At 34.7% G+C, this 24,893-nt stretch overlaps 1 protein-coding gene across 1 annotated transcript in view; it reads left to right on the top strand.

Annotated features, from left to right (window-relative positions):
• Window positions 1-20,830, top strand: part of TMC1 (transmembrane channel like 1) — a 55,364-nt gene extending 34,534 nt beyond the window's left edge. Inside the window, exons 9-20 of the mRNA XM_066569537.1 lie at window positions 1,824-1,966; window positions 4,365-4,509; window positions 6,484-6,678; window positions 8,677-8,856; window positions 9,071-9,223; window positions 10,404-10,532; window positions 13,462-13,529; window positions 15,053-15,292; window positions 17,755-17,880; window positions 19,452-19,530; window positions 19,625-19,760; window positions 20,565-20,830. Of these exons, the coding sequence (XP_066425634.1) occupies window positions 1,824-1,966; window positions 4,365-4,509; window positions 6,484-6,678; window positions 8,677-8,856; window positions 9,071-9,223; window positions 10,404-10,532; window positions 13,462-13,529; window positions 15,053-15,292; window positions 17,755-17,880; window positions 19,452-19,530; window positions 19,625-19,760; window positions 20,565-20,830 (1,860 nt within the window). The remainder of the gene's footprint in view (window positions 1-1,823; window positions 1,967-4,364; window positions 4,510-6,483; window positions 6,679-8,676; window positions 8,857-9,070; window positions 9,224-10,403; window positions 10,533-13,461; window positions 13,530-15,052; window positions 15,293-17,754; window positions 17,881-19,451; window positions 19,531-19,624; window positions 19,761-20,564) is intronic.
• Window positions 20,831-24,893: the final 4,063 nt, after the last annotated feature.

The raw sequence follows: 24,893 nt of genomic DNA, 5'->3' as shown, positions 1-24,893 counted from the left end.
AACATGCCCATTCTGCTTTCTCTTGTGCTTGATTCACATTACTGACATGGCAAAGGGAAGTGTATTTGGATTGTGATATATTCTACTTGGAATTCAGTTTTAACATATAGTTTTCAGATTATAATCCAGTCATAAAATATTAGAGTCTCAAGCTTTATTGCAATAACATATTCCATCAGTAGTCTTTTATGTTAGGCTCAGAAAGGAGTGAAAGACATCTTCCATGCACACTTCTACAGAATTGAAGTTATTTTTAATCTTATGGTGAAGTGCTGTGGAATCAACAAACTGAATGATACACAGTGCAGGAATTACCCTTGACTTGCAGAACACAGAGACTAAAAAGGCATTTTAATGATTTTTGAGGATCCAAAAGGCTTTGCAGAGTGCATTAGGCTATATTGAAACCCGGGCTAAAATGGAATTATAGGATGCTATAGGTGACCAAAAATATGCAATATACATACTATTGAATTTGAATGTGTCCTGACTGGTGTAGATGTTTTACTAGTACTTAGCAAGAAATGTGCTCCATTAGAATACTTGCCTTATTAGAGATGAGCATATTTTTATCCCTCATGCATAAGCACATCTCTCAAATCTAGTCAGAGATGAAGAAAAATGAGATATGTGGATCAAGATATTTTGAATAATATTTATGTGTGCCATATATTAATATTTAATTTTCGGCTTAGAATTGTGAATTAGGTTTTTCATATAGGCCTGAGACTCATTTTCAAATAAGTCTGAGACTCATTTCATGTATAGGAAAAGCTTCAATAAATCAAGTGCATGTTTTGAAAAAATAAAAGAGGAAGATGTTACTAATTTTAAGGGAAGTAGGCAACTGAAAAACAAGGGTAGCAAATGGTTTTTTATTTCACCAACCCTTCCTATTATTGAATTACTGTCAAAATTATGCATGGTTTATCCTCCAACTTTGCAGTGAAATACTAGATATTGCACTTGGAATTCTTACATCCAGCTGGAGGTTTGCCACTGTTGTGGATGCACTGAGCTGTCCTGGTAAAGGCTCTGGTTTTGGCCTTCTTCTAAGAGATCAGTTCTTGCACTAACCTGAGAATTACCAGGAAGATTTAACTATTTTATCCATGCAGACACCAGCAATTTTTTACAGTCAATAATGTACTGTTGAAATTTAGAAAAATCATCTGTCTGAGCCGTAGAAGAGAGGGAAATTCATATTAGGATATTTAGAAGAGAGACTTTGAATTGCAGAGAAAGATAGTGAACTTATAGTGCATTTTTTACAGCCTTAGAACTGAGTTTAAGTGTGCAAAAGAATTACATACTGAATAATCTCCTATAAAATGCCCCTACCTATTGGTTATCATATATACTGAATGATCAACCAATGAACAGCAGACAACTGTTATTAGACAAAGAAGGCATACGAGACTTTCATATCAAATTCAGGCAAATAAATTTTAGAAAGGTGAAAATTAAGTTAAAAAAATGTGATTTTATCTGCAAGTAATCTGAAAAACAATTTTTGTAAGACAATATGTTTCTTTCTTTACAAGAAGTATGTTGATGATGAAGTTTTGACTCATTAAATTGTAGAGGGATTGTTAATGACCAGTTCTAAAAGATTTTGAAGTTGCTACGAAATATCCTATGTCTTTTTAAAATAAAGGTACACTATTCCTATCCTGTGAGCTTTATTATAGTGATATTTGTAACTAATTTGAATTCAATGAAATGAATGTTTTAATATATTGCTATTGACACATTTACTGATTATATACATTATATATAAAAGTATAACAAAGTAACATTATAATTTTTTTCTGACTTTTCAGGGCTTTGCACAGTATTCTGTACTCTTTTATGGTTATTACAATAACCAGAGGACAATCGGGTGGCTCAAGTTCAGGATGCCGCTTTCATATTTCCTTGTTGGAGTTGGGTCTATTGGCTATAGCTTTATGATTGTCACTCGAACGTAAGTTCTCCTTGACTCTGGAAAAAAGTACATTCAAAAAGGCAGGTAATTCCACTGTTGACCCTGGAGACTGTCTTTTTTAAAAATGCAGTAATTCTAAGTACAGGACAATGTAAGACCAAGTGCAAGGTCAAAGTTATGTAAGACGTGTTCAACCTGTATTTTTTTATCTATTCTTCACCAGAAGTTGTGTTACAGTGTTGTGAAAGTGTGAATAAATCTTTACTGAAATAACAAAATACTTCCCTCCTGAACTTCAAAATTAAAAATGAATGCGTAAAGTGAGGAAGAGATCTGTCAGCCCATCTTTTCATAATACTTGGCATCCAGTAGATTCTCAGCTAAAATCCAGGAAATTCCATAATTCTACCTTCAGTGGTACTTTATGTGAGTTAAACACTTTTATGAAGGAAGAAGCATATGGCAAATAATTCTGCATGTAGCTCACACTCCACAGTAAATGCTGCCAGTTAATATAATCTTTAATACCCTTGGTTCAAGCAAGATGACCATCTAACACAGTAGTACATGTCTAGCAGTGGTTTTATAAAAAGCCTGTTGTGAAAAAAATAAGAAGCTTGCAGTTCAAGACTCAAAGACACTTTCAAACATAGAGAAAAATGCAGTTAATGTACTTCCATTGTTTTGTTCTGAAGCCAGTATTTTTCACTTGCATGAGCGCTAGATTAATTCATGTTCTATTTTCAAATTGTCTTCCTGCATAAGACAACAATCATTTGAGGAAAAAAATGTCTTCAGTCACATATACGTATTTTTGAAGAGGAAACAAACTAGTACAATAAAATAGCAATTGAGTTCAAAAATAGGTTTTTAAATATTTTTGATAAAACAACTACCAAGATTAGAAAAGTCTTAGTCTCAGACAATTTTATTTCAATGACTCTCACTCAGACAAAAAAATATTCCTGATAGCAGGAAAACCCCATAGCCCAAAACAAAGGAATATCCTTAAGAAAAAAAAAAACATTGTATGTGCTAATTTTCCATCTGGCCATATGGCACTAATGATGACCAATATTTCGTGAGTCATATGAGAGTTCTTGCCATCTTCTGCTCTTTTCTGTTTCTCCAGAAATAAGCACAGTGAGCACAGATGCTAAAAGCAATGTAGCAGGAGGTACTATAATTTCTCTGCTGTTGACTGAGAATAGAGAAAGGTCTATGTGAAAGAGATATTGAGGATTATAAGCACTATTATTTTATTTAGGGGAAATATTTAGATGTAGGGCTCCTCTCTTCAACTCCTGTAGTGTATAACATAAAATCAAAACGTTTGTGATGGCAAAGAAATTATATTCTTACTACAATGTTCATAATTTCATTAGAAACTCTTGAGAAGGAAATGCCTTAGCCTATAAATCAGAAGTTGGGTAGACTTCATGAACCTGTTGTGATGTCTGACTTTTATGGGTAAGACCAACCTTGGTACTGATTTTTGGCATCTCAGAAAGGTTTTCTGTATTTACTTATTATTCTCAATCTAGATTTCAGAGCACGTATTTTACTGAACTTTTAAAAATGTAGTACATAGAATGCATTATTATTAATAGCATAGCTGTGGTGGATTATTAGGATTTAAAATAAGTGCTACCTTTTCCTGACCAGCAATACTGATGACTAAGTTGTGTGTATCTTATCAGCACACTATTTCCTTGTGTTTAATGACTTGAATTAGGTGACAAAGTATGCAAAGCAATACCATGGTTTTTACATGAATGAAACTCCTCTAAAAAAGAGAGAGCTTTGAAGACAAGATTAAGTTTAATCTGAAGAAATACTTCTCTGAAGAAATAATCTGATGTTTCTGGACACTGTAATAAATATATTAGTATATGCATAGGAGATGATAGGGAAGATTGTTGTTTGATTGCTATTTTATATGTTAAAACCACTTTTTCTTCTGTCTTGTTATTTTAGAATATTTCTTATATTCTTTGTTATATGTTTTGCTTTATTTATGCATTGATTTTTAAATTTTTTTTAAAAAGATTTTGCTTATTCCATTTTTCTTCTTTTTCTATTTGCGAATTCTCTGATAAAGTCTATTGCAGTTCAGGATGCTCTGCACCTTTCTATTTAAGAATTTTTCTCAATATTATTTTTCTATTAAGCTTATCCAGCAGAGTTTCTCTGAGAGGTTAATGAAATGCATTCATTCTTTCTCATCAAAATGTTTGTTGTGAGCTCATAAAGCTCATAAATCTCCATATTGCTCACTTGTTTCAGAAAAAAAGATTTAATAAAGCATAACTGACAGCAAGAATGATGTAGAATTTTTTCAGGAAAAAAGTTAGAAATTAGGAACCATTTAAAAGTCATGCTCACAAAGCAGAGCTAGTGCTAACAAGGTCTTCCTGTGTCTTTGTGTTTTCTGTAGAATGGCAAAGAATGCAAATGATGACGGTGGTGGGGATGACACTAGTTTTAATTTCAGCTGGAAAATGTTCACAAGCTGGGACTACCTGATTGGCAATCCTGAGACAGCAGATAATAAGTTTGCCTCCATCACAACAAGCTTTAAGGTAAAACAGAGTTTACTAAGGAGAGGCAATACAATTTGGCTTTCACACTGGTGTGAATCAGGTGGAATTGAGGTCAAGAGTAAGGTGTGCTGAGGCTTAGAAACATGTACTCAAATTGGCATCTGTACACCCTTCTGGGTCTCTGTGTCCTGCTATCAGATTTTTTCCCTTTGGAATTGTGAAAGAAATAACAGTAGCATCGTTTGTGTCCTCTCTGCTGACAGTAGCAGTTTTAGAAAACTGATTCTACTGTAAAAATAATATTTTCTTTTTTCTCATCTCTGATGGCTTCCAGTTTCTATGGTGTTTGTCTGAAAAACTTTTTTCAAAATGTTGCTCCCCTTTTGGGAACCTCACATTGTCAACTTCTCTTGTTACAGAGAAGAGATATAAGGCAAAATAATAGAATAATCTGTATAGGGCTATTTATCAGACGAACTGACCTCAGAATTTTGAGTTTCTACTTGCTTTTAGATAAGAAAATGTCTTACTTTCAAATTAATTATAAAATATAGCCCAATATGCAATGCAATGTTCTTAGGTCTTTTTCCAGTGTCTAGGGTATATTGATTTCAAGAGTAGTCATGTAAGGAATCTGGGGCAAGATGTAAGATGCAGGGCTGTGAAAACAGTGGATGGGATATATTCTATATGTTGAATGCTAATGAATGTGTTTATGCTGTGGGGTGGCTGGGATACACCAGTGTAGCATGCAAAAGAAGATTTAATTTTCAATGTAATGTACAGGGAACAACAGGTGTAGTGTTGTGAGACAATGAAGAAGGTGCCAGGCTTGCAGTCACACTGACAAGTGTGACACTGCGACACTGGCTGCTCTGCTCAGCTGAGCACTCCTCCTGTCCACAGTAGTGCCACAGCCAGCACACCCCCTTCACCCTACCCGCCTCCTCAGCTGCAGGCATAACAGAGAACTGCCCTCAAGTGTAAGCCATCAAGAGAAGATTCCAAGAAAGCAATTACGGGAGAAATACTGATTGAAAGTGCTGAATCTTGAGCTTGCCTGCCTGCCAAATTAGAGCAGATGCTGAAAGCTATTTGGGAAAGAATACAAATCTGTCGAGAAAAGGCTTAATTTTGAGAAATAAACTCATGAAGATTTATTGTAATTGTTGCAAACAAGCAAGGAACCTCAGAGAGAAAGGATGAAATTTTGGCTTGGGTGAGGTCATGGGAGTTTTGTTTGAAAGCTGTTGCAGTCTCCTGTCATTTATGTGACGAACACATGCTGTAAAAGGAGCAGGGCCATGAAAGGCAGTTAATACAATGCCAATCATCTTCCCCTCTGGGAAACAGATCTCTAAATGAAGGTAGAAGCTGTAACAAAACTTTCTTTCATGGGGATACTCCAGACCAAAAGCTCTTTCACCTGGAAAGAGTAAAAACTGGAGATTATAGTTGCTTTAGAGTCTTAATATTTATCAGCTATGATCAAGGGTAAATGTGGGGTAAACATTTTGTTGTGCAGTCTGAAGCTCTGAATTGCCCAATTTTTTGGGGGGATTCCCACATCTTTTCATTCTTTCTGAGTTGCTGACTTTCAGAGTAAAGCATTTACCTCTTTTCTCACAAATGCACATTTCAAAAACATGACATTTCCTTTTCTGACAGACAATCACACATTTATGTTGCTGTATCACTCAACCTTATTTCACCTTGCAAGCTGAAAGAATGTGCTAGGTTTTTTTTTGACATAGTGTACAAGTGTGAGTACAGGTGCAACAAGACTCATTGTGGGCACACTCAACAGGGGCAAAGGAAACCCTGGCAAAACTCCAGAATTGTCCAGGACCTGAACAGGATTTTATGAGACAATATACATTCATCTCAAAACACGAAGCCCAGATGTCCATTTGCATCTTTGTAATTTATTTAACTGACTTCTAACAATTGAAGCAATGTGAGGCCTTGACCAATAAAGTATTGATAATATTCTTCTCTTTCTAACAAGTGCAGGAAGCAATTGTGGAGGAGCAGGAGAGCCGAAAAGAAGAAAATATTCATTTGACTCGATTCTTAAGGGTTCTTGCTAACTTCTTAGCCCTATGCACACTTGCTGGAAGTGGCTACCTTATCTTTTTTGTTGTCAGAAGATCCCAGCAATTTGCCTTGGAAGGTCTGGAGAACTACGGGTGGTGGGAAAGAAATGAAGTTCGTGCTATTTCTATAATAGATGTGGTTTGAAATTGTGTTCCTCTGCTTTGCATGTTGCCTTTTTTCCCCCCAGTAGTTTAAATACTCTGTGTGGATGAGAAATATCTAACATAAGAATTGCTTATGTCTCTCTGCTTCCATCAAATTTCTACTTTGCTTCTTTCAAATATCCCTCAGTATTTAGCTTTAGCTCATTTGAGGCCTTTACATTTCCTCCTCTGTGCTCTTAGGGTTGTTTTCCAGATACTCTATGGATTCGAGATCTTTTCAAAGAACCCAATCTCTTCTTGCTTTTCTCCTGAGACTGGCCCAAACAGACTGATTGATCTGTGGGCACAGAGAAAGTTATTTGAGACATCATGGATACAACTCTGCAGTGTAGCACAGGTTGACGCTAATGCCTTCCAGTTCCACTTGCCCTGTCCAAGTGTCCTGTGCAATTTTTTTGTCCTAATCTGTGCCTAATGCTTTCCTCAAAAGCAGATGCACCCTGCCTGATAGGGGTGTATAGTGAAGATGGTGATTTTGTTTGCTACAGCAGCGTATGTATGCACCTGAAGTCAGCGTGCTCTTTGAAAACCTCTTTGGAAAGTTTTACTTTGTTAGCAAAAATGCTACTGTGTGTGTTGTAAAACTAGTTTGTTACTTCAAGATTATCTTCTGAGGTGGAGTGTAAAGTGCATATCTGACTTAAAAGTAAGGCAAGAAAGGTGTTAGTCTCACAAAGTTGGTGAGATGGGTGATGATGGAACAAGGAAAATCAATCCAGAATTTTCAACACCAAAGCCTGACTGAGAAAGTAACATTAAAATATCAAATATCAAAAAAAATCAAATAATTTTCTGGAATCCAGAGAAATAGGACTTTTGAGAGTGGATTAAGTTAGTTGTTATCACATTTTATTTTGATAGGAAAGAAAAAATTGTGTACAAAACTTTTTGATTTAAGGCAACACAAGCTCTGAGACAACAGAGCTTGGAGGAATTCAGCTTTCTCTCAGTTTAAAGGTGTGGTAACGGATTTGTACTAACAGGAACTGGGCTACCAAAGGCTGTTATATTTGTTTATGCTGTAATCTGGAAAGTTGGTAATATTTGTCTTTATGTTCATAGTTTTTCTTTTCTTTCTGTAATAAAAATATGCTTCTAAGGTGACAGAACTAAGATCTGGAGCAGGTGTGTCTCTAAAGCAGAGTAGATAAAACAATACTGACATTATTTGCTAAAAATTTTTCCTATTGATAGGTAATTAACATATTTGTGAGTACAAAACATGCCCTTGATTGGATATTAATATTTTACAATAAATATATTTGGCTTTGAGTGAAATTCACACATTTTTCTTATTCTATAGATCGAATTTTCTTATGTTTGCATCATTAATATATGAATTGAGGATTTGATCAGAAAAAAATCCCAACACCTAATGTACAATTTTAAATTTAAAAAAAAGTGCAGTTCCTATGTAAAAGGAAGAAGAAAGCTCTAAAAATTTACATTCTTCATGAAAGTATTAATCTGCTTGTGTAGAAAATTTCATTACACTAGAGTCATTAAGGAACTGAACACAGCTTATATGTGATGGAGAAATCCCGGGTAAATATATTTTTTGCCATGTGTTCCTGAAATTCACAGCAAAATAGCAGGATGCTGATGAATTTGTGGAAAAGATATTTTTCTCTCTGACTCCCCTTCTCTCTCTTTAATGTTGTAAATTTTTTTATCTCACTCTCCATATCAGCAGTTCCTAGTTCTCTCAGAACGCAGTTCAGATACAATTGTCTAGTGAGTCATGGAATAGGGAATTAGTTGAAAGAGGCAGACTGGGACTGTGTGTGGATTTCATCAACTTGTGATACTCAGAGCGGATTTTGGTTTTTATTAAATCAAATACCAAATAAAAAGTAGTAATGGAAATATATTTTTCACCCAAATCAGAATTAATAGATTAATTTGTCTCTAACATTTCACTGTAAACTTTTTTCCCCCTCCTCAGGTGAACACGGTTATGTCACTTTTAGGAATGTTCTGTCCAACTTTATTTGATGTAATCAGTTCTCTGGAAAATTACCACCCTCGAATAGCTCTAAGATGGCAGCTGGGAAGAATCTTTGCTCTTTTTCTTGGCAATCTCTACACTTTCATTATTGCCCTAATGGATGAAATCAACCTCAAGGCAAGATATTTTCTTCCCTTCACTATGTTTGACAGGTCGCTGGGCAACACTGAGGCACTCCAGTCAGCCACAGGCACATCAGTGAAAGGCATTTTAGTTCTGTTCTGCAAATTACATTTACCTAAGTTAGCAATGGGAATTTTGGGATAGACAATCTTGAGGGTTGGTAACAAGCTCATTTGATTTTTTCCCCCTGATTTATTTCTTTACTTAGCTGGAAGAAGAAAAGATAGTCAAATATAACATGACAATATGGGAAGCCAGTCTGTACAATGGTACTATTCCAGAGAATTCAACTGCTCCTCCAATACAGGTGGATCCTGCTGATGTCCCCAGAGGACCATGTTGGGAAACAATGGTAGGACAGGTAATGTAGCTGCTTGGAGCTCAGCTTTGAAAATAGATCATACAGTCTCTTAGAGGATATGATATTTAAATTCTGTTTATTTTGGCTAACAAGTGAGACAGTGTGAGGAGAAGCAGATGTGGGACTTTCTCTTGAACTAAAAGTTTTTTAAAAATTATTTTATTTTCTTTGAATCCTGTTTAACAGGAAATTCTTTCTTCTGTTAGTTGATAGAATGGAAAACATTTATTTTTTCCCTCTCCTTTCCTCTATCCCCTAATTTATTTTCATCTTCCTGATGCCATCTTTGCCTTGCTTGTCTACTAATTTTGAAAAAATAAAGGAGTAACTCAGAAGGGACATGTATGTAAGACAGCTCTTAAAACAGTATGCTTTTGAGAAGACATCTCTGTCTTTAGCCAAGTAAAATAATGCCAAAGGACAATAAAAGTTTAGTGGAAAATCTGTTCAAATATTTTATTTGATTCAGTTGGACATTCATTCTTATTGACCCACTAATATAAAATGTGGTTTCCAAACAATTTTCTAACCTACCCTTTTCCTCTAGTTGATCTTACTTCATTGTTGTTGATTTGTCCATGACAACAAACTCAATATTGAATAAATTTTGCTGTTTCTCCACCACTCTGACAATCTGTCCTCCTAAATGAATAAATCTCTAGCAGGGACCATTAAGACAGAAAAATCAGCCCCTCTCGTTTCAATGATGCTGAATAAGAAGCTAAGAACACCAAGTGCTCATAACTGAAATAATTTTACCCTTAATTTCATATCAGGTAGAGTAATAGCTTTCTGGGCTGTCAGGGTAAGGCCTGTTACAGCAGGTTTTAATGAAACAAAAAGCCTAAAATAAAAGGAGAGGCTCATATGAGGATTTGCATTTGGGCTTTCTTCCTTTCTCTCCAGATCCACTGGACATTGAAACTCTTTGAGAAAGAAGCCGTTCACTTTTTTTTTTAATTTTTAATCTTCTCAAAGAGGTCAAAACCATTTTAAGAACTCTAGAAAATGAGGGGCAGTAGTTCTAGCACATTACAGAATCAGTGAATGCAGGAAGGTCAAGAGTTTTGTCCATATTGGAGCAGGATAAACACAATTAAAGATCTAGTACAGTATTTAATTATTATTGTAACTATTAATTGCTTAAATGTATTCTTAAAAGAGAATATTGCTCTAACAGGAATTTGTGCGCCTGACAGTCTCTGACATGATGACAACATACATCACAATTCTAATTGGCGATTTTTTGAGAGCTGTCTTTGTTAGGTTTTTCAATTATTGCTGGTGCTGGGATTTGGAGTACGGATTTGTAAGTATCTGATTTTAAATGTCTTTGTTACCCATCAGTTCACAATTTAGTAACAAAGTTCATTTTCCTTTCAATGCTTTAGAGTTAACTTTGGTTAGATACACCAACTTCAAAATCCCTGAAACATATGGTGTTAGGTTTGTTTTGCATTTTGCTTATGTCTTAATATTTTTCTTCTTCTTTAGACTTTGGTAACTTTAGGACATCTGTAATTTATTTTATTTTATAAGAGAAAATTTTATTTTCTTTGTAAGAACACACATTTTTCACACATATACTATTTGAATATTTCACAGAGTATTATCTCATTCATTGGATAGGGTCTTCAAGCACATCGTTCTTGTGGAGAAAATTATGAAAGATCCTGTTCTAGAAGTATTATTATATGTATAAATGTATATGCATATAGATATAGATATATAAATATATCTGTATTTTATTAGAATTAGTTTAGCTGATGTAAAATTAGTAAGGTCCATAACATAAGTAGTCATAGAACTCCTCACTTGGAAGTTGAGACTTGCCGTCTCACACTGACTTGATCCAAGTTAAATTTGTCAGCTACTTATGCTTTCAGGGTCTGATGCTGTTTTTCATTTTTTAAGTAATAGTCATGGTATTGTCAGAGCTTGTGAAACTCCTGAAGCCTGTTTTGTACTTACTGAGAAGTACAGAAAAAGGCTACATAATTTAAGACTATCAAGGGTATCTCTACATAAGCAGTCATAGCTGTAATTTTCACTTCTTTTATCAAAATTTTATCTACATACATGTAAAAAATTCTCACATTGCTAAGAACTGCATCTTGGGAAGTCCAGTTTTCCAGAGGAAGTGAAAGTTTTCATGTTTTCTGTTAAAAAACTCTTGCTTCTGGTGCAGCAATCTCATTCTTACTTGCTGACTCCCATGAAATTTCAGCATTATTTTTATGTTTTACCTTCCAGCAGGACTAGTGTGGGGATGGATGCAAAGGTTAGACAGGTTGTAGTCAAACAGGTAATAACTGTTGCAATATCAAAATGAAATGGAAAGAGTTTGAATCTAGCATGAAAAGAAAAATTAACAACACATCTGCTTGTAGGGGATCCTCAAACCATTTTATAATTGACATTTTTATTTGGCAGAATATAGGAATGTCTGTAATGTTCTGGTCCATTGTGGTCCCCAGGTCCAGTAAGCTGCCTGAAACAACAAGTGGAAGTTGAAACTGGAAATCACTGAATTTCTGGAAATAGCTCATTTGAAAATCTTTCTTAGGAAGTAGCTATACCTATGTCTCTGTGGTTAGTGGCCATGGATATATATCCATTAATTTTAAGCCTTTTGCTAAAAGAAAAGTATTTTCGATTATCAAGATGTCCTTTGGTGAAGAATTCCAGAGTTTAACTTGCATGTTGTGTGGGAAGACCTTATTTTTATTTGTTTAAAAATTGGATTTCAAATTATTTAATCTGTTAATGTTAGCACCTATGTTAAAAAAAGCAGTCATACATTATTTGATTCTCTATATCTTATTAATATCTCCATGTTTCGTTTGATATTCTAACCTATAAAGATCTCTTTAGTCAACTGCTTTTCAAGTGTAATATTAGTAATCTCTTTAATTGTTCCCCTTATGTTAGCAGATTCATAAATACATGTGACATAAATATATCACTTCACTGTAAACATATATATATATGTGTATATGTATAAAATTACACAGAAAAAGTGCAGAAACTTCAGATATTCCAAAAGCACAGCACAGTACAAGTCAAAATTGTGGCTTTAATTGAAGACTTCAGTAGAACGACTTTGTCTTGTTTCAGCTGTAAGGGAATTGTTACTTTTGCATCTCATGCCTCTCTTACCCTCTATCAGTTATAAATATAATTATTAACTGGAATATATGTATTATTCATGGTCTTTTTGTCCATCATTATGGTGAATCATGCAAGACACCTGTTACGGTGTATAAATATATAAATAATATTAATAAATATATAAATAATATATTTGAAACAGACATTCAGGTACAAACCAAATATTTAAAGCCATCAATTTCTTAGCAGGAAGTTTTGATCTGGTGCATATGGATGCAGAATAACATCTGTTGCCTTTCAATCGTTGCTTAAATTCAGTGTATTCAATGTTTACAACTGGAAATTGTAATAAATAAGAAATAAATAATTAAGGTAAAATAAGAGATTAGTAAGTGATTAAAGATTTGAAAAACCAAAATGAAAGGTCAAATTATTAGTTCAGAAATAAAAGACTAAACAATTTTTATGGTATTTATGTGTCCATACTGGAAATAAAAATGTATGATACAGGGCTTTCTTCAGCAAAGAAAGAGATAATGAGACCCTATAAAGTTCTTAAAGTTCTGAATCCTAAAGGAAAAATTAGAATCAAATACTGAAATTAGAAATATGGTATCCATAAAAGAAAATGATTGGCAACCTCTATCAATGCAAAAGGAAAACTAAAGTGCAATTGCTGGAATATGAAAAAAAAAGAAAAATAGTGCAAGAGTTCAACTGGGTATTAAATCAATTAAATCACATTCATCACATGAAATTTCACTGCTGCTGCAGTATTGGAGGACAAAATATTTTGAAAACCAGAGGCCACTCCAATGGAAATTTTCTGAATTGTTGCTTTAAAATTTACCCAGTACCCAGAATGATTTTGAATTTTCCATTAACACCTACCTCTGAACAAATGTTGGAAAGATTTTCAGTAAAATGCTGCAAACTATATTAGAGACTACCTTGTAGCCTTGAGTTATATAATTTATTTCATTATTCACTGATAAGATGCAACAAGAGACCTTGCAACATGATGCCAGTGTGGTGCTACTCCTCAAAGTGACAGTCTTTATCTGCTCTAACTCATTTTAAAACACTTTGTGCAAACCTAATGAAAACATCTGTATAATTTCTTTCAGCCATCATATTCTGAGTTTGATATAAGTGGCAATGTGCTGGGACTGATCTTTAACCAAGGCATGATCTGGTAGGTGTGGCAAAGCATGTTGTATCTGCAGGATGGTGGGATTTATCTGTATCTGTGAAGGATTTTTCTGAAATCCTGACCCTATCCCATTTCTTTAATCTGATGGAAGTATATGCAATATATACCAAACTATGGTACATTGCAATCAGTTGGAACAATTCAAAACTAGTTATGGACTGAGATTATTGGACCACATATATCAAGATTTTGCACTGAGTTGATAAGACCAACCAGTAAAATCTGCATAGATTAAATTTACGCTTTGGTCACTGACTACTTGCTGTAGTGTTTTGCTTTGAAATTTAGCCTTTCAGTGAACCTTACCATTCTTTTCCCCTGTTCCTATGCAAAAAGGCCTTAAAGCAAATGTATTTATACTTATCTGTGCAGTCACATGAATGTGTAAACAATGCTACTGCTGGAGCATTAGTCCTTAGATGTAGAGGAGGAAAGGTGTAGGTTTTCATTCTATTTTTGGACTTTACATGACTGGTAAAGAGCACCAGCATGTAGAGTCCTCATGCAACATGCTCAGTCTTCCAAAGGAACTGTTCTCTGCAAGCATTTGACTTCTCAGTTCTTGATAAGGCCTAATTTTTTACATTTAATTTAACTTGGCTGATTGGACTTTTTTTGTGGTAAAAGCCGTCCCTTCAGTAAAGCCCTTTATCTTTTCATTTAAGATACATGAAAAGAGGAAGAGGATACATTAATATAATAAAGCCTGTCATTCTTCTGTACTCAGAAGGTCTTTCCAACCCTAATGTAAATATATTTCCTGTTTCCAAATAGAATGTCTGAGGCACTCAGGGGCAAAGCAGCTTAGCTTGCTCACCTTGTCACCTGATCACAAGAGCAAGGATTAAGGAAGAAGCAAGTTCCCAATCTCTTGTATTCTGTACTATTTGGCCAGGAAAATTAATTCAGATGCTCTTCAGTCAGCATGACATAAGAAACCAGGTGTGATGAAAATAAAAATGTGCCAAATATTTCGGTGTCATAACCATGCAACCATATATAATAAGGAAAAAAACCATATTTAACTGAGTCAATAAACAGATAGTTTGCATGAAGCACTAAATCAACCCAGAAATATCAGCTAAAATAAATGTCAATTAAGAAAAGATATCCTTCAAAAAAAAAGTATATCAATAAAAATAATAAATTATGAATGAAATAATATTGTTCATACCTAGCTGTAGGAATTGGTCATACCTAGTTTTTTAACAAAAGGCTATCCTTTTTTGACACAACACAAGCAAGATGCTACCTGGAAAAATTAAGAGTGAATAACATTTCACCAAGTCCTCACTTAATTTGCAGAGAAAGAGAACTTTGAAACAGAAAGTTCATACAGATAATTATCTTTGTACTCATTCAATCTTTTAAAAAAAAAGATCAAAGACCAGTTTAAAAACCCCATAAAGTTGGCTACATTAATTTCTAAGTGCACAGTGTGCAAAACACATTGACAGAGGGAATCTGTCAGTAGTGGTTATCTTATTTATTTGCTTCTCTTCTAGGATGGGATCTTTTTATGCTCCATGTCTCCCAGCAATCAATGTGTTCCGCCTCCACACATCAATGTATCTGCAGTGCTGGGCAGTGATGTGCTGCAATGTCCCCCAGGAACGAGTCTTCAAGGCTTCCAGATCCAATAACTTCTACATGGCCATGCTGCTTTTCATCCTTTTTCTCTCCACACTGCCTGCTGTGTACACCATTGTCTCCATCCCACCATCCTTTGACTGTGGTCCTTTCAGGTTCTTTGCATTTTACCACCATCTTTTGCAATTGTTGTAATGACCTGCTTCCACACATCACAGTGAATGAGGCAGTAATGAAAAAGTGCCTCTATAATAAGCATTAGCACCTGATATGCTGAGTGTTTAATTGAGATGCATTTCTCATTGTGGATAACTCCCAAAGTGGGAATCTTGGAAAACTGACTAATTCTTTAGCAAGTTTTATCTGACGTGTAGAACAGAAAAGCTTTTCTTTTTGTTAATTTCAATGAAAAAAAAAATTACTGTTGCACTGAAGAAAAATTATTCTTACGGAGTAGAGCAGTGACCTGTTGTGTTTGAAAGAGATGGCTTTCAGGAAATGTCTGTATGCCCTGTATGAAGGGCAGATCAGAATGCTTGAGGGTGTGATAAATATGCAGTGGTTCAGTCATTGAATGCCTTGCCTCTCTCCAGAATTTCATGAGTCTGTACTACCACTGTGAAGCTGAATTTGTTTCTGAAGTCTTCAAGGCCTCCATAGACATGGATCTTTCCTAAAAACCTAGGCCTGCCCTGAAAACACATCTTGAATTCAAGGTAGTTTAGACTTTGCCACACTTTCTCCTTCTGTGCACAGTACCTGGAAAGTCTAGGATCATTTGAATCATCTTTACCTGCCAGGTAGCATGAGATAAATTTATAATGAGTTGTATCACTTGACAATAGAAAAGACAAGAAATTAAAAATTTGAAAAGTCTCTTGCCTTTATTTCTGAACAAAATATTAACAAAGCAAGAGTGGGAGAACTGTAAAAGAGGCATTCTGGTTGCAAGGAAAGGTTTAAATAATACATTACTGCTGTAGAATGACATCTGTATGATCCCCAGTGCACTTTGTAAAGGAGCAGAAGTCTCACCACATTAAATTTGGTGAAAGGCAGAATAACAGAGATTGTCATTACAATAGTTGTAGGTAGCTAAAAGAGAGAACCACATGACATGACAAAAATTCTGATGACACAGAAAATTGTTTGAATTTAGAGAAGAATTTACAACAAAATAAGCGATGAAAATTATGATTTTTTTTGAGTCCTAGCAAAACTATATTGAAGGAAATATTTGTGGTCAGATCTCAGTAGCAGCAATTATTGAATTGGGTATTAACTAAATGGTGAGATTACTCTTCAAAATGAGAAGGATAATTCTTGCCATTTTTTCTCTGTCATGTTCTTCATCAAAAAGTGAAATCTTCAATATAACTTTTGATGAGGAGCACTTGAAACTGATGAAGGTTCATTCAGCCTCAGTCTAGGTAATACTACAGTGGAATAGCCAGTGAAAAAATACTGGTAGAGCATTCCTCTACATTTAAAAACCAAAACATTTTCCTGATGGTAACTCAGAGTCCCATCCTTTTTGAAATTTGTGAATCATTCAGGGTTTAGTTTTGGTTTGGTTTTTTTTTTTAATTATAGTCCATTCATTAAAGCAACATACACAATTCAACAGAGACCTGTCAGGAGTAGGGAAGAAAGGACAGAATTATCAACAGCACCACAGAAAAAGCTTTGTGCATGCTGAAGAGCATGAGGAGAGCAGAGGATGGAATTTCTCATCTACTATGAGTACGCAAATAAAGAGAAAGAAGAATTTTACCTGCAAAATTTTTATATTAATTGAAAGAATGTAAACATTGAGAATGAGTTTAGAAAAAGACCCATTTGTAAGAAATTCTTTACCAGACTGAAAAGCAGTGACAGAAAACTTCAATGACTGGACAATCACATGGCAATTTGGTGACAATTCCTACAACTAAGTAAAACTACTAATTAGAATTGATACACAGAGACCCATTCTACCAATCTTGTTCAGGTTAAAAATTACAAACTTCTGTGCCCTGAGGCATAGAAAAAGGCAAAATAAACAGAAAGGGATTTTCAGAACATCTATTGATACACTTCAGAAGGAAAATCATCTAAGGAGAAAATAATAAATAAGCTGGAACAATTACATATGAGGTAACTAGATTGCTGCAACAACAGCAAAAATATCCTGAAACACAGCCACTGACTTGTGTAGCATTGGTCACACATCAAAGACGAGAAGAACTGGGTGGAACAAAAAATAATTGCAGACCACTTTTTGCTTGTCAAACATAAAAACCAGGATTTGAATTTTTTCCCCCACGTCTTCATAGAGCACAAATAATGCTTTGTTTGTTGGTTGGTGGTATGGAGTTCATAACACATACACTGATTCACTGAGGAATAATTTGGGTGGCAACCTGGCAAAATCTATTAGCATACAATAAGAATTTTGGTGTCTTTTTCCCCCCATAGAATACATAAATACTACTTTAAACAACATTCCCTCCAGAGTGTAAAATGTTAACATACCTTATATTATCCTTTTTCCAGGTTTGATGTGACGTGATTAGCTTATATATTCATGGTTGCCATAATAATTGTATGTGATATTGTCAACTTTTCTGTTTAATAGTGGGAAGACTAGAATGTTTGAAGTCATATCAGAAACTCTGGAGCACGACTTTCCTTCCTGGTTTGGGAAGGTATTTGGTTATGCCTCTAACCCTGGACTTATCCTACCCTTTATATTGCTGATGGTGTACGTACAGAATATTAACTCAATGCTTGCTGTATCTAAGGTCTGATAAGTTTCTTTCACTCTGAATCATCACTGCTTGAATATCTAAGAAATGCAGCGCTAATTGTGCAGTGATGAGAGACTTGAACAATTCATGAGCCTTTTCTTTGAACATACTTAATGCGCATTTGCAGAAGCGCTGATATCTCTTTTTTGTTCAATGGCTTTCTTTTTTGTTTAGTTATGCTTTTAAAAAATGTTGTTCCTGCCACAAAAGATAGAAAACTATTAAAATGCAAAAGGCCATAGGGAATTTGTAATGCTGTGACATTGATCATCTTGTCCAGAGTGCACAACAGCACATTGTAAATCCTTAGCAAGTTCAATAGAAATATGAACATCATGGAGGAAAGTTATTCTCAGTAACTTTCAGTGAACCTGCTCTTCAGTGCCTTTAACTGATAAACACTGTACTCTATATTATTGGGACAGGGACGTGAGACAGAGTTTCAGAGACTGTGAAACAAGGCTAGTAGAGGTTTTTGTAACTCAGTAATTGGTAAAGAAGAATGGCCCTGGAATATTTGCTCTTGGAGATTTTATTGAGTCCTATTTTATCATGACATTTTAACTTGCTTCATAGGGTTATTATATCCAGTATTTAGCATACTGCTGAACTAGAATTTAATTCTATACAAAGATACACTGGGATTTAACTTTGCATTGCAGAACTGCAAGTAAATGTAGACATTACAGAGCACAATATAAATTACAAAAGGATTTTATATGAGCAATATAAAATATTGAGACAAAATTTTGACAAGGTTTTCTTGATGCCATATTCTATTTTAACCCTTAGCTGTAAAGGGTAAGGACACTAAAAATAAACAGAAGAAAAAAAAAAGAAAGAGGAAAAATACAAGACAAAATCAGGCAAAGCAGAGGAAACAGCATGTACTGATTAACTATTTACTCCTTATGTCAATTAAAGACTTCATAGCAGATGTTTTCTTATTAAATCAGGACAGTGAAAACTACTAATTTCATAAAGTTGTCACAATAGTAATTCTATATGCTGAAAAATGAAAATATTATGTTTTTTCTTAGTAGAAGAAGGAAGTAATAACTGGAAAAAACCAAAAGGAATGTGATTTTGGTTGTTTTCTTGACAGTATTTCCGATTGTTTACTATATTTGTTCAGGAGTTTTCATAAATATGATTTACTCATTTTTAAGGTATGTCATGAGACTTAGTTAACTTTTGTAAGTTATTCTATAGAAGTAATTTCAGAGTTAAGCACTACTTAATTAAACATGTTTCTTAAATACTATAAGATTGAATGTAGAATATTAATGGATAGAATAATTTCTTTCATTTTCCCCCCTGAAATAACAGTGCCTTCTGAAGAAGGAATAATGTAAGGAAGCACATAGTTCATTATAGTTCAAAATACTAGTACTGATTAAGCACAATAAAGGAGAAAAAGATACCACTCTTATATTACCACAACTGTAATGGTTGCTAAAGGAATATTCTGAGTCTTTCTAATTAAATCATTGTCTAACAAGAAACTCTTATTTTTTAAATTTAGCCTGAGCATTTATTATCTCAACGCAACATCCAAATCCTACAAGGAAGCTAACTTGGAACTTAAAAAGAAGTTACAAAGTGTAAGAATAGAGAATTACTGATTTTTTGTATTTTACTAAATACTAGAGAGACTTTGGGGTCACTGAAAAATGCCATCTCTCTCCCTGTCATTAGCAAGCAGAAGAAAATAAAAGAAGAAATAAACAAAAGGCACAAAAATCAAATGAACAAGAGGAAAATCCATTTGAGACAGAACCGCCACCGGCAAAGCCTAAAGGAGACAAGCAAGATGAGTCGACTCCAAACAAAGGTAAGAATTGGTCTGAATGTCTCAGGATGAGTAATTCATGCATGGGTGATCCTTTGCTATAATCTCCTAAAACACCTTTATGATCACAAGTATTAGCCTATTTCTTTCTTTGGCTTGTTTAAGAAATACTGCAACATTATTCCATACCTAGCAACATTAAAGTAAAAAGCTGAACTATATTGAACTGAAAGTCACAACCCTGCTGAAAAAAGCCTGGTCTAAGCTCCAGTGATCCTTCTTCTCTATCACATACCAGTCAAAGTCTACATCTTCTAGCCTTCTGTGGCGTTTTGTCGATGCAGAGCTATGCAGGAAAGTATTTATCACCAGTGCCAGGTTCACCTGGAGAAGTTGTAGTAAGAACACATTAAGCAACTCTTATCAGAAAGCCTGGCTGGGGCAGGTGGGTGTCAAGTCTGTCCTGAGGGATTTTGCTGGCTGTTTCCTTTCCCTCATCATGCACACATGCCCTACAGCCACTAAACAGCCTCAAGCCTAGGAGAGAAGCCCAGGTGAGAGATGATTGTCTTTGGAAGAGCCATGCGTAATAACTGCCTTCATTGATAGATGATATCTAAGTGCATTTTGACAAATTGCCCACATATCCACATGGGAGCCTTGCAGAAAAAATGGATGGAAAATACAGCACAAAGGTCATGAAGGAGCATTAGCCCAGGTTTGGGTAGGGGAGCCCCAGATTTTCTACTGCAATCTAGGATAGTCAGGCAGCTGCTGGATTTCCCTGTCAGGGAGCTTCGGATTTGCATGATCGTTTGTTAATTCTGTCCTCCAAACACATTTCAGACAGCAAGAAAGGACAGGATGGCAATGGATCAAAGATGGGCCAGCCACAAGAAGCCAGCTCATCTCAGACTCTCCAACATCCTGGCCCTGTCCTGAATGGCCACTATCCTCCACAGAGCCGAGGAGGAAACCTTCCTCCACCATCCATAGCTGTGACAAGGCCACCAGGGCCCAGAAGGCCGGGAATGCCAGGCTATCCACCTGGAAATCCATGCCTCCCAGGGATGCAGCCAGGAATGCCTAGGGGCCCTCCCATGTACAGATAAGGAGCCTTAAGAATATATAAGAAGACACTGAAGAATAGAAGTGTGGTCATAAACCCACCACCATCCTGTAAGAGCAGAACCTTGCTATGTTTGTCATAAATCTTCATGTGCATAGAAGAAACCCATGTGCTTCAGTTTTCTGCAGCATGGGAGCATCAGAAGAAAACGTGGCATACACCTTCTCGCATTTGAAGGCATTGTGAAAATGTGTTGTCTGTATCAACAAATTGCTAAAATTACAGATTTTTTTGGGGATACTTGTTAGAATAGTGGAAAACAATTTGTATTCAGCTGACTTTTTTTAAAAGCTTGAAATTTTATCCCTATTATCTTTTCCTTTTCCTAAGAAGAGCATTTCACTGAAAGCACAGCTTTGTATAAAGCCTATGAGAGTCAGGTAAACCTTGCATGCATCTTGTCCTCCTAAGCAGTTCAAATATGCTTAGCCAAAGATTTCAGATTGTACATGGGGGAAACTAGGACCAAAACTAGGGAAATCTGCACGATTCCATCTAAAGTCTCTGTAAAAGGGTTAAAAAAGAAAAGGAAAAGCAGTGGTTCACCTGTAACTATGAAGAAAATTTAACTCCTATTACACTACCACTTTCAGCTACTATTAGTTTTATCACGTTCTTGAAGACTAGAAATACATTTTAAAAATCAATGTGGTAAAGGAGTATCTCCTGTGCTAGAAAAGATATTTGGGAAATAGAGATAAGACAATTAATGAGTAATTTCTCCTAAATACCCTAGTAGTATAGAGATACTTAACATTATATAAAAGTATGTACTGCATAATCTTCTCTGTGAATTTATGACTGGATGCCTGTATTGGTCTCTATGTAGTCTGAAGTGGAACAGGTTATTTTCCTGACAGATCTTGTGGAAGCACAGGATAGATATAAGCCCAGGGGCAAGTTGATGTTACCTAATTCAATAAGATAGATTGATTTTTTTTATTCTGATCTTATTTCTTTTTTCAGAACATTGGTCTTAATAATTATTTTAAGACTCACAATCTTAATAGAAACAAAATTAATCAACTTACTATCTTCCAAAAAAATACATGTAATTCCTTCGAGGGCCTTCTGTAAAACAGAGATTCATTTAGTGTAGTAGAAAAATCTTAACCATATCCTTGTACAAAACAAGTTTGTGACATCACAAAACAACCTCCATCTAATTAAATTGTGGATCTTGTTTAAAAGAGGCTTACAAAACCCCTCAGCATAGTCTGTTTATCCCCATAAACCACAGTGATCCAACCTCCAGCTCAAGCAGTCTTTAAATCAATTGCCAGAGCTTGGAAGGATTAAACAAAGGAAAGTTCAGTTTATACTTGGCTGTTGTATTGCTTCCATGAGCAGATACTAGATGTATCTGCAACTGAGGTGCTGTGAGTCTTATATTTTAAGTCAGAGAGAGTACAGATAAGTGCAGCGTAAGTTGTTTCACCTTTCTTCTCATCTATGAACTTCAGACTCATGGAACAAGTATAGCAATTCAAACTGTTTATTAACTGGTAATTTTTCTAATAGGATTTGTTTTTAAACTGCATATGTCTCTAGCCCAGAAACAAAATGTTGCCAGTTTTCTTACTGAAGCTAAGCATGAAACCCAGTATGGCAATGCTTTCATGCTTTTAACAAGCTTTTTCCTAACGATCTTTTTCCTATCAGTTGGGCTTGATCTATCTTGAAATATTGATTTACACAGACATTTTAGTTCATTGTTTGTTAGCATTTCATAATAAGAAAACTCTGGATATTCCTCAGAAAATACATGATTTTTTATAGAAAAGTTGAAGAAATTGAGTTTAAAGATATGTTAGAGCTTGGGGAGTTTTTCAAGAGGTGTTGGAGTAAATTAGACTTGTAAGAACCATGCAGTCTGGTTCCCTAAAATGTAGAGGGATGTTTATATCACATCTAGAGACCTTAATAATGATTCCTTGCTCTGTCAGGAGTGAAAATTTTCTGAGGATCCTGAAGGCTTTCTCCTTGTTAGTGGTTTTAGTATTTCATTCAGTGGGGTTGCTTTACGTTGTGAATGGAAGAGAGACACAGCAAAGAATCTCCAGCTGAAATTGTTCTGGGGAGCTTTCTGTTAGATCTGTATTCTGTACTGATTTTTAACAATCACTGTGTTCTCATAAAATACATGTATTTGCAGAGATGAGCATGTAATAGCCAATGTGAATAACAATAGCAAAGCTAGATGTTGTTCTGTGATTGAAAATGAAATATTTATTTTTATTCTTTGGTACTTAAAAGTAAAGATATTTCATCACTCTATTTTATGACACTTTTATTTTTCAGTACAACATGGAAATGTAGCTAATGTTAGGATGCAAAATACTACCAGTATCATATTTGGGTGTAAACATTCTCTGTGGAGTATTTGCTTGTACTTACATTATTAGAAGCATAAAAAGCTGAAAGATACTTGGCATTAATAATAATTCAATGTAGAAACAAATATAATCTCCCTGGGTGTCTGGGAAACAGCGGAATGTACTGATCTGCACTTCAAATGTCTTACTATTTTATTCTGCTTAGTATGAAAATTTAAAGAAAAGAGCTAATATATGACATCAGAATATTTTGCTTTCTTTTGAGATGTAACTTCTCAGTTGCAGTGCATAGTCATAGAAAGTTATGAATCACATCTGGTGGTGTGTTAGTAAAATAATAATGAAGAATAGTATTACACACTTTGAGGATTGTTTTAGTCATTGACTTTGTGTTGAAATGTTTTGTGCATTTTTACATAATAGCCTCCGCTCTTAATATCACAGGTATGTAAATTTTCAAAATTATTGTTGGAAATTACAAAAGGAAAGAGAATTTCCAATACCTATGGTTGATTTTCCACTTTGATCCATTCTTATATGTGTACATTGTATCCTGCACAACTAACAATATGTTCAGTAAATAATGTTCACTACTTAGCATTTGTCTCCTTTGTCTGTGTCCTTGCCAGCTCTCCATTGTTGTGGAGAACTTTTAATATTTCACATTCTTAATCCATTGTGAAGAACTTAATAAAAAAATAGACCAAGAACATTTTTTCTGTCTCTTTCTTGGAAATAGATAAGAAAAAAATCCTTTTTGTAATTTGCTGTCAATAATAGTTACAACTAGTTTTCTCAAAATATTGCATCAGTTACATTATAAGAGTTATATTATAAGAGTTATATCCATAATTCTTAGAGCCAATAGTTTTAAATCAATACCAATTTTACCCATAAAAATTATAATTTTAAAGTATTGAACTTTCCAACTACAAAATGGTACACATAGCTATCTCAAGTGATTGATCCACAAACTAAAAACTATTATCATGCAATGAGCTATCCAAAAGAGAGAGAAGTGGCTAACAGAAGACTGGGACAATTAGGTTACATAACTGATAGGGAATGACTCTTGGATTTTTAAACATATATAAGCAAAAAATTTTTTTAAGATCTGGAAAAATTAGTTCAAGAAAGATAAAAAGTAATATGTAATAATAATTATAGGAAACAAAATATTCTAAAATAATTTCATAAGTTCTCAAAGTATGAAGGCCAGCTCTTGAGCAAAACACAAATAACCTCTGGAAAGATATCAATCTAAACCATAACTTATGTAAAGTAACAATCTGATCCTTACAGTGTGAAAATATGTAGCAATATTTCACTGAAATTAGCATGGGATTAATTTCTTGCTAGCTGACAGTAAATGTGATATTTCAAAACTTTTTTTTATTAAATCACCTGAGAACTGCTCTGCAGAGAGAGCCATGGGTCCAGATATTTTGGATAAAAGATAGTTTTAGAAAGTCTGCAAGTCATACTCACTTGTTTAAAGGAACCATATTTAATACACTAAAAATGTTTTCCCCAAAATCTGGTAAGCCTGGTGAGCTGGTTGTTATGATCTGAGTAGTGAGAGATGCCTTTGCCCGAATTAAAGTGTAAATAAGACCATACATTGAAATAAAGAATATCAGAGAATAATAGAATGATCTGAGAATATGGATTTTTTTTAACTCTAAATGTGAGGTAGAGACATAAAATTTA

Source organism: Molothrus aeneus, chromosome Z, assembly GCF_037042795.1.
Source record: "Molothrus aeneus isolate 106 chromosome Z, BPBGC_Maene_1.0, whole genome shotgun sequence".
Taxonomy (NCBI): Eukaryota; Metazoa; Chordata; class Aves; order Passeriformes; family Icteridae; genus Molothrus; species Molothrus aeneus.
Note: the sequence above shows the minus strand (reverse complement) of the source record. Positions and strands in the feature narration are given on the sequence as shown.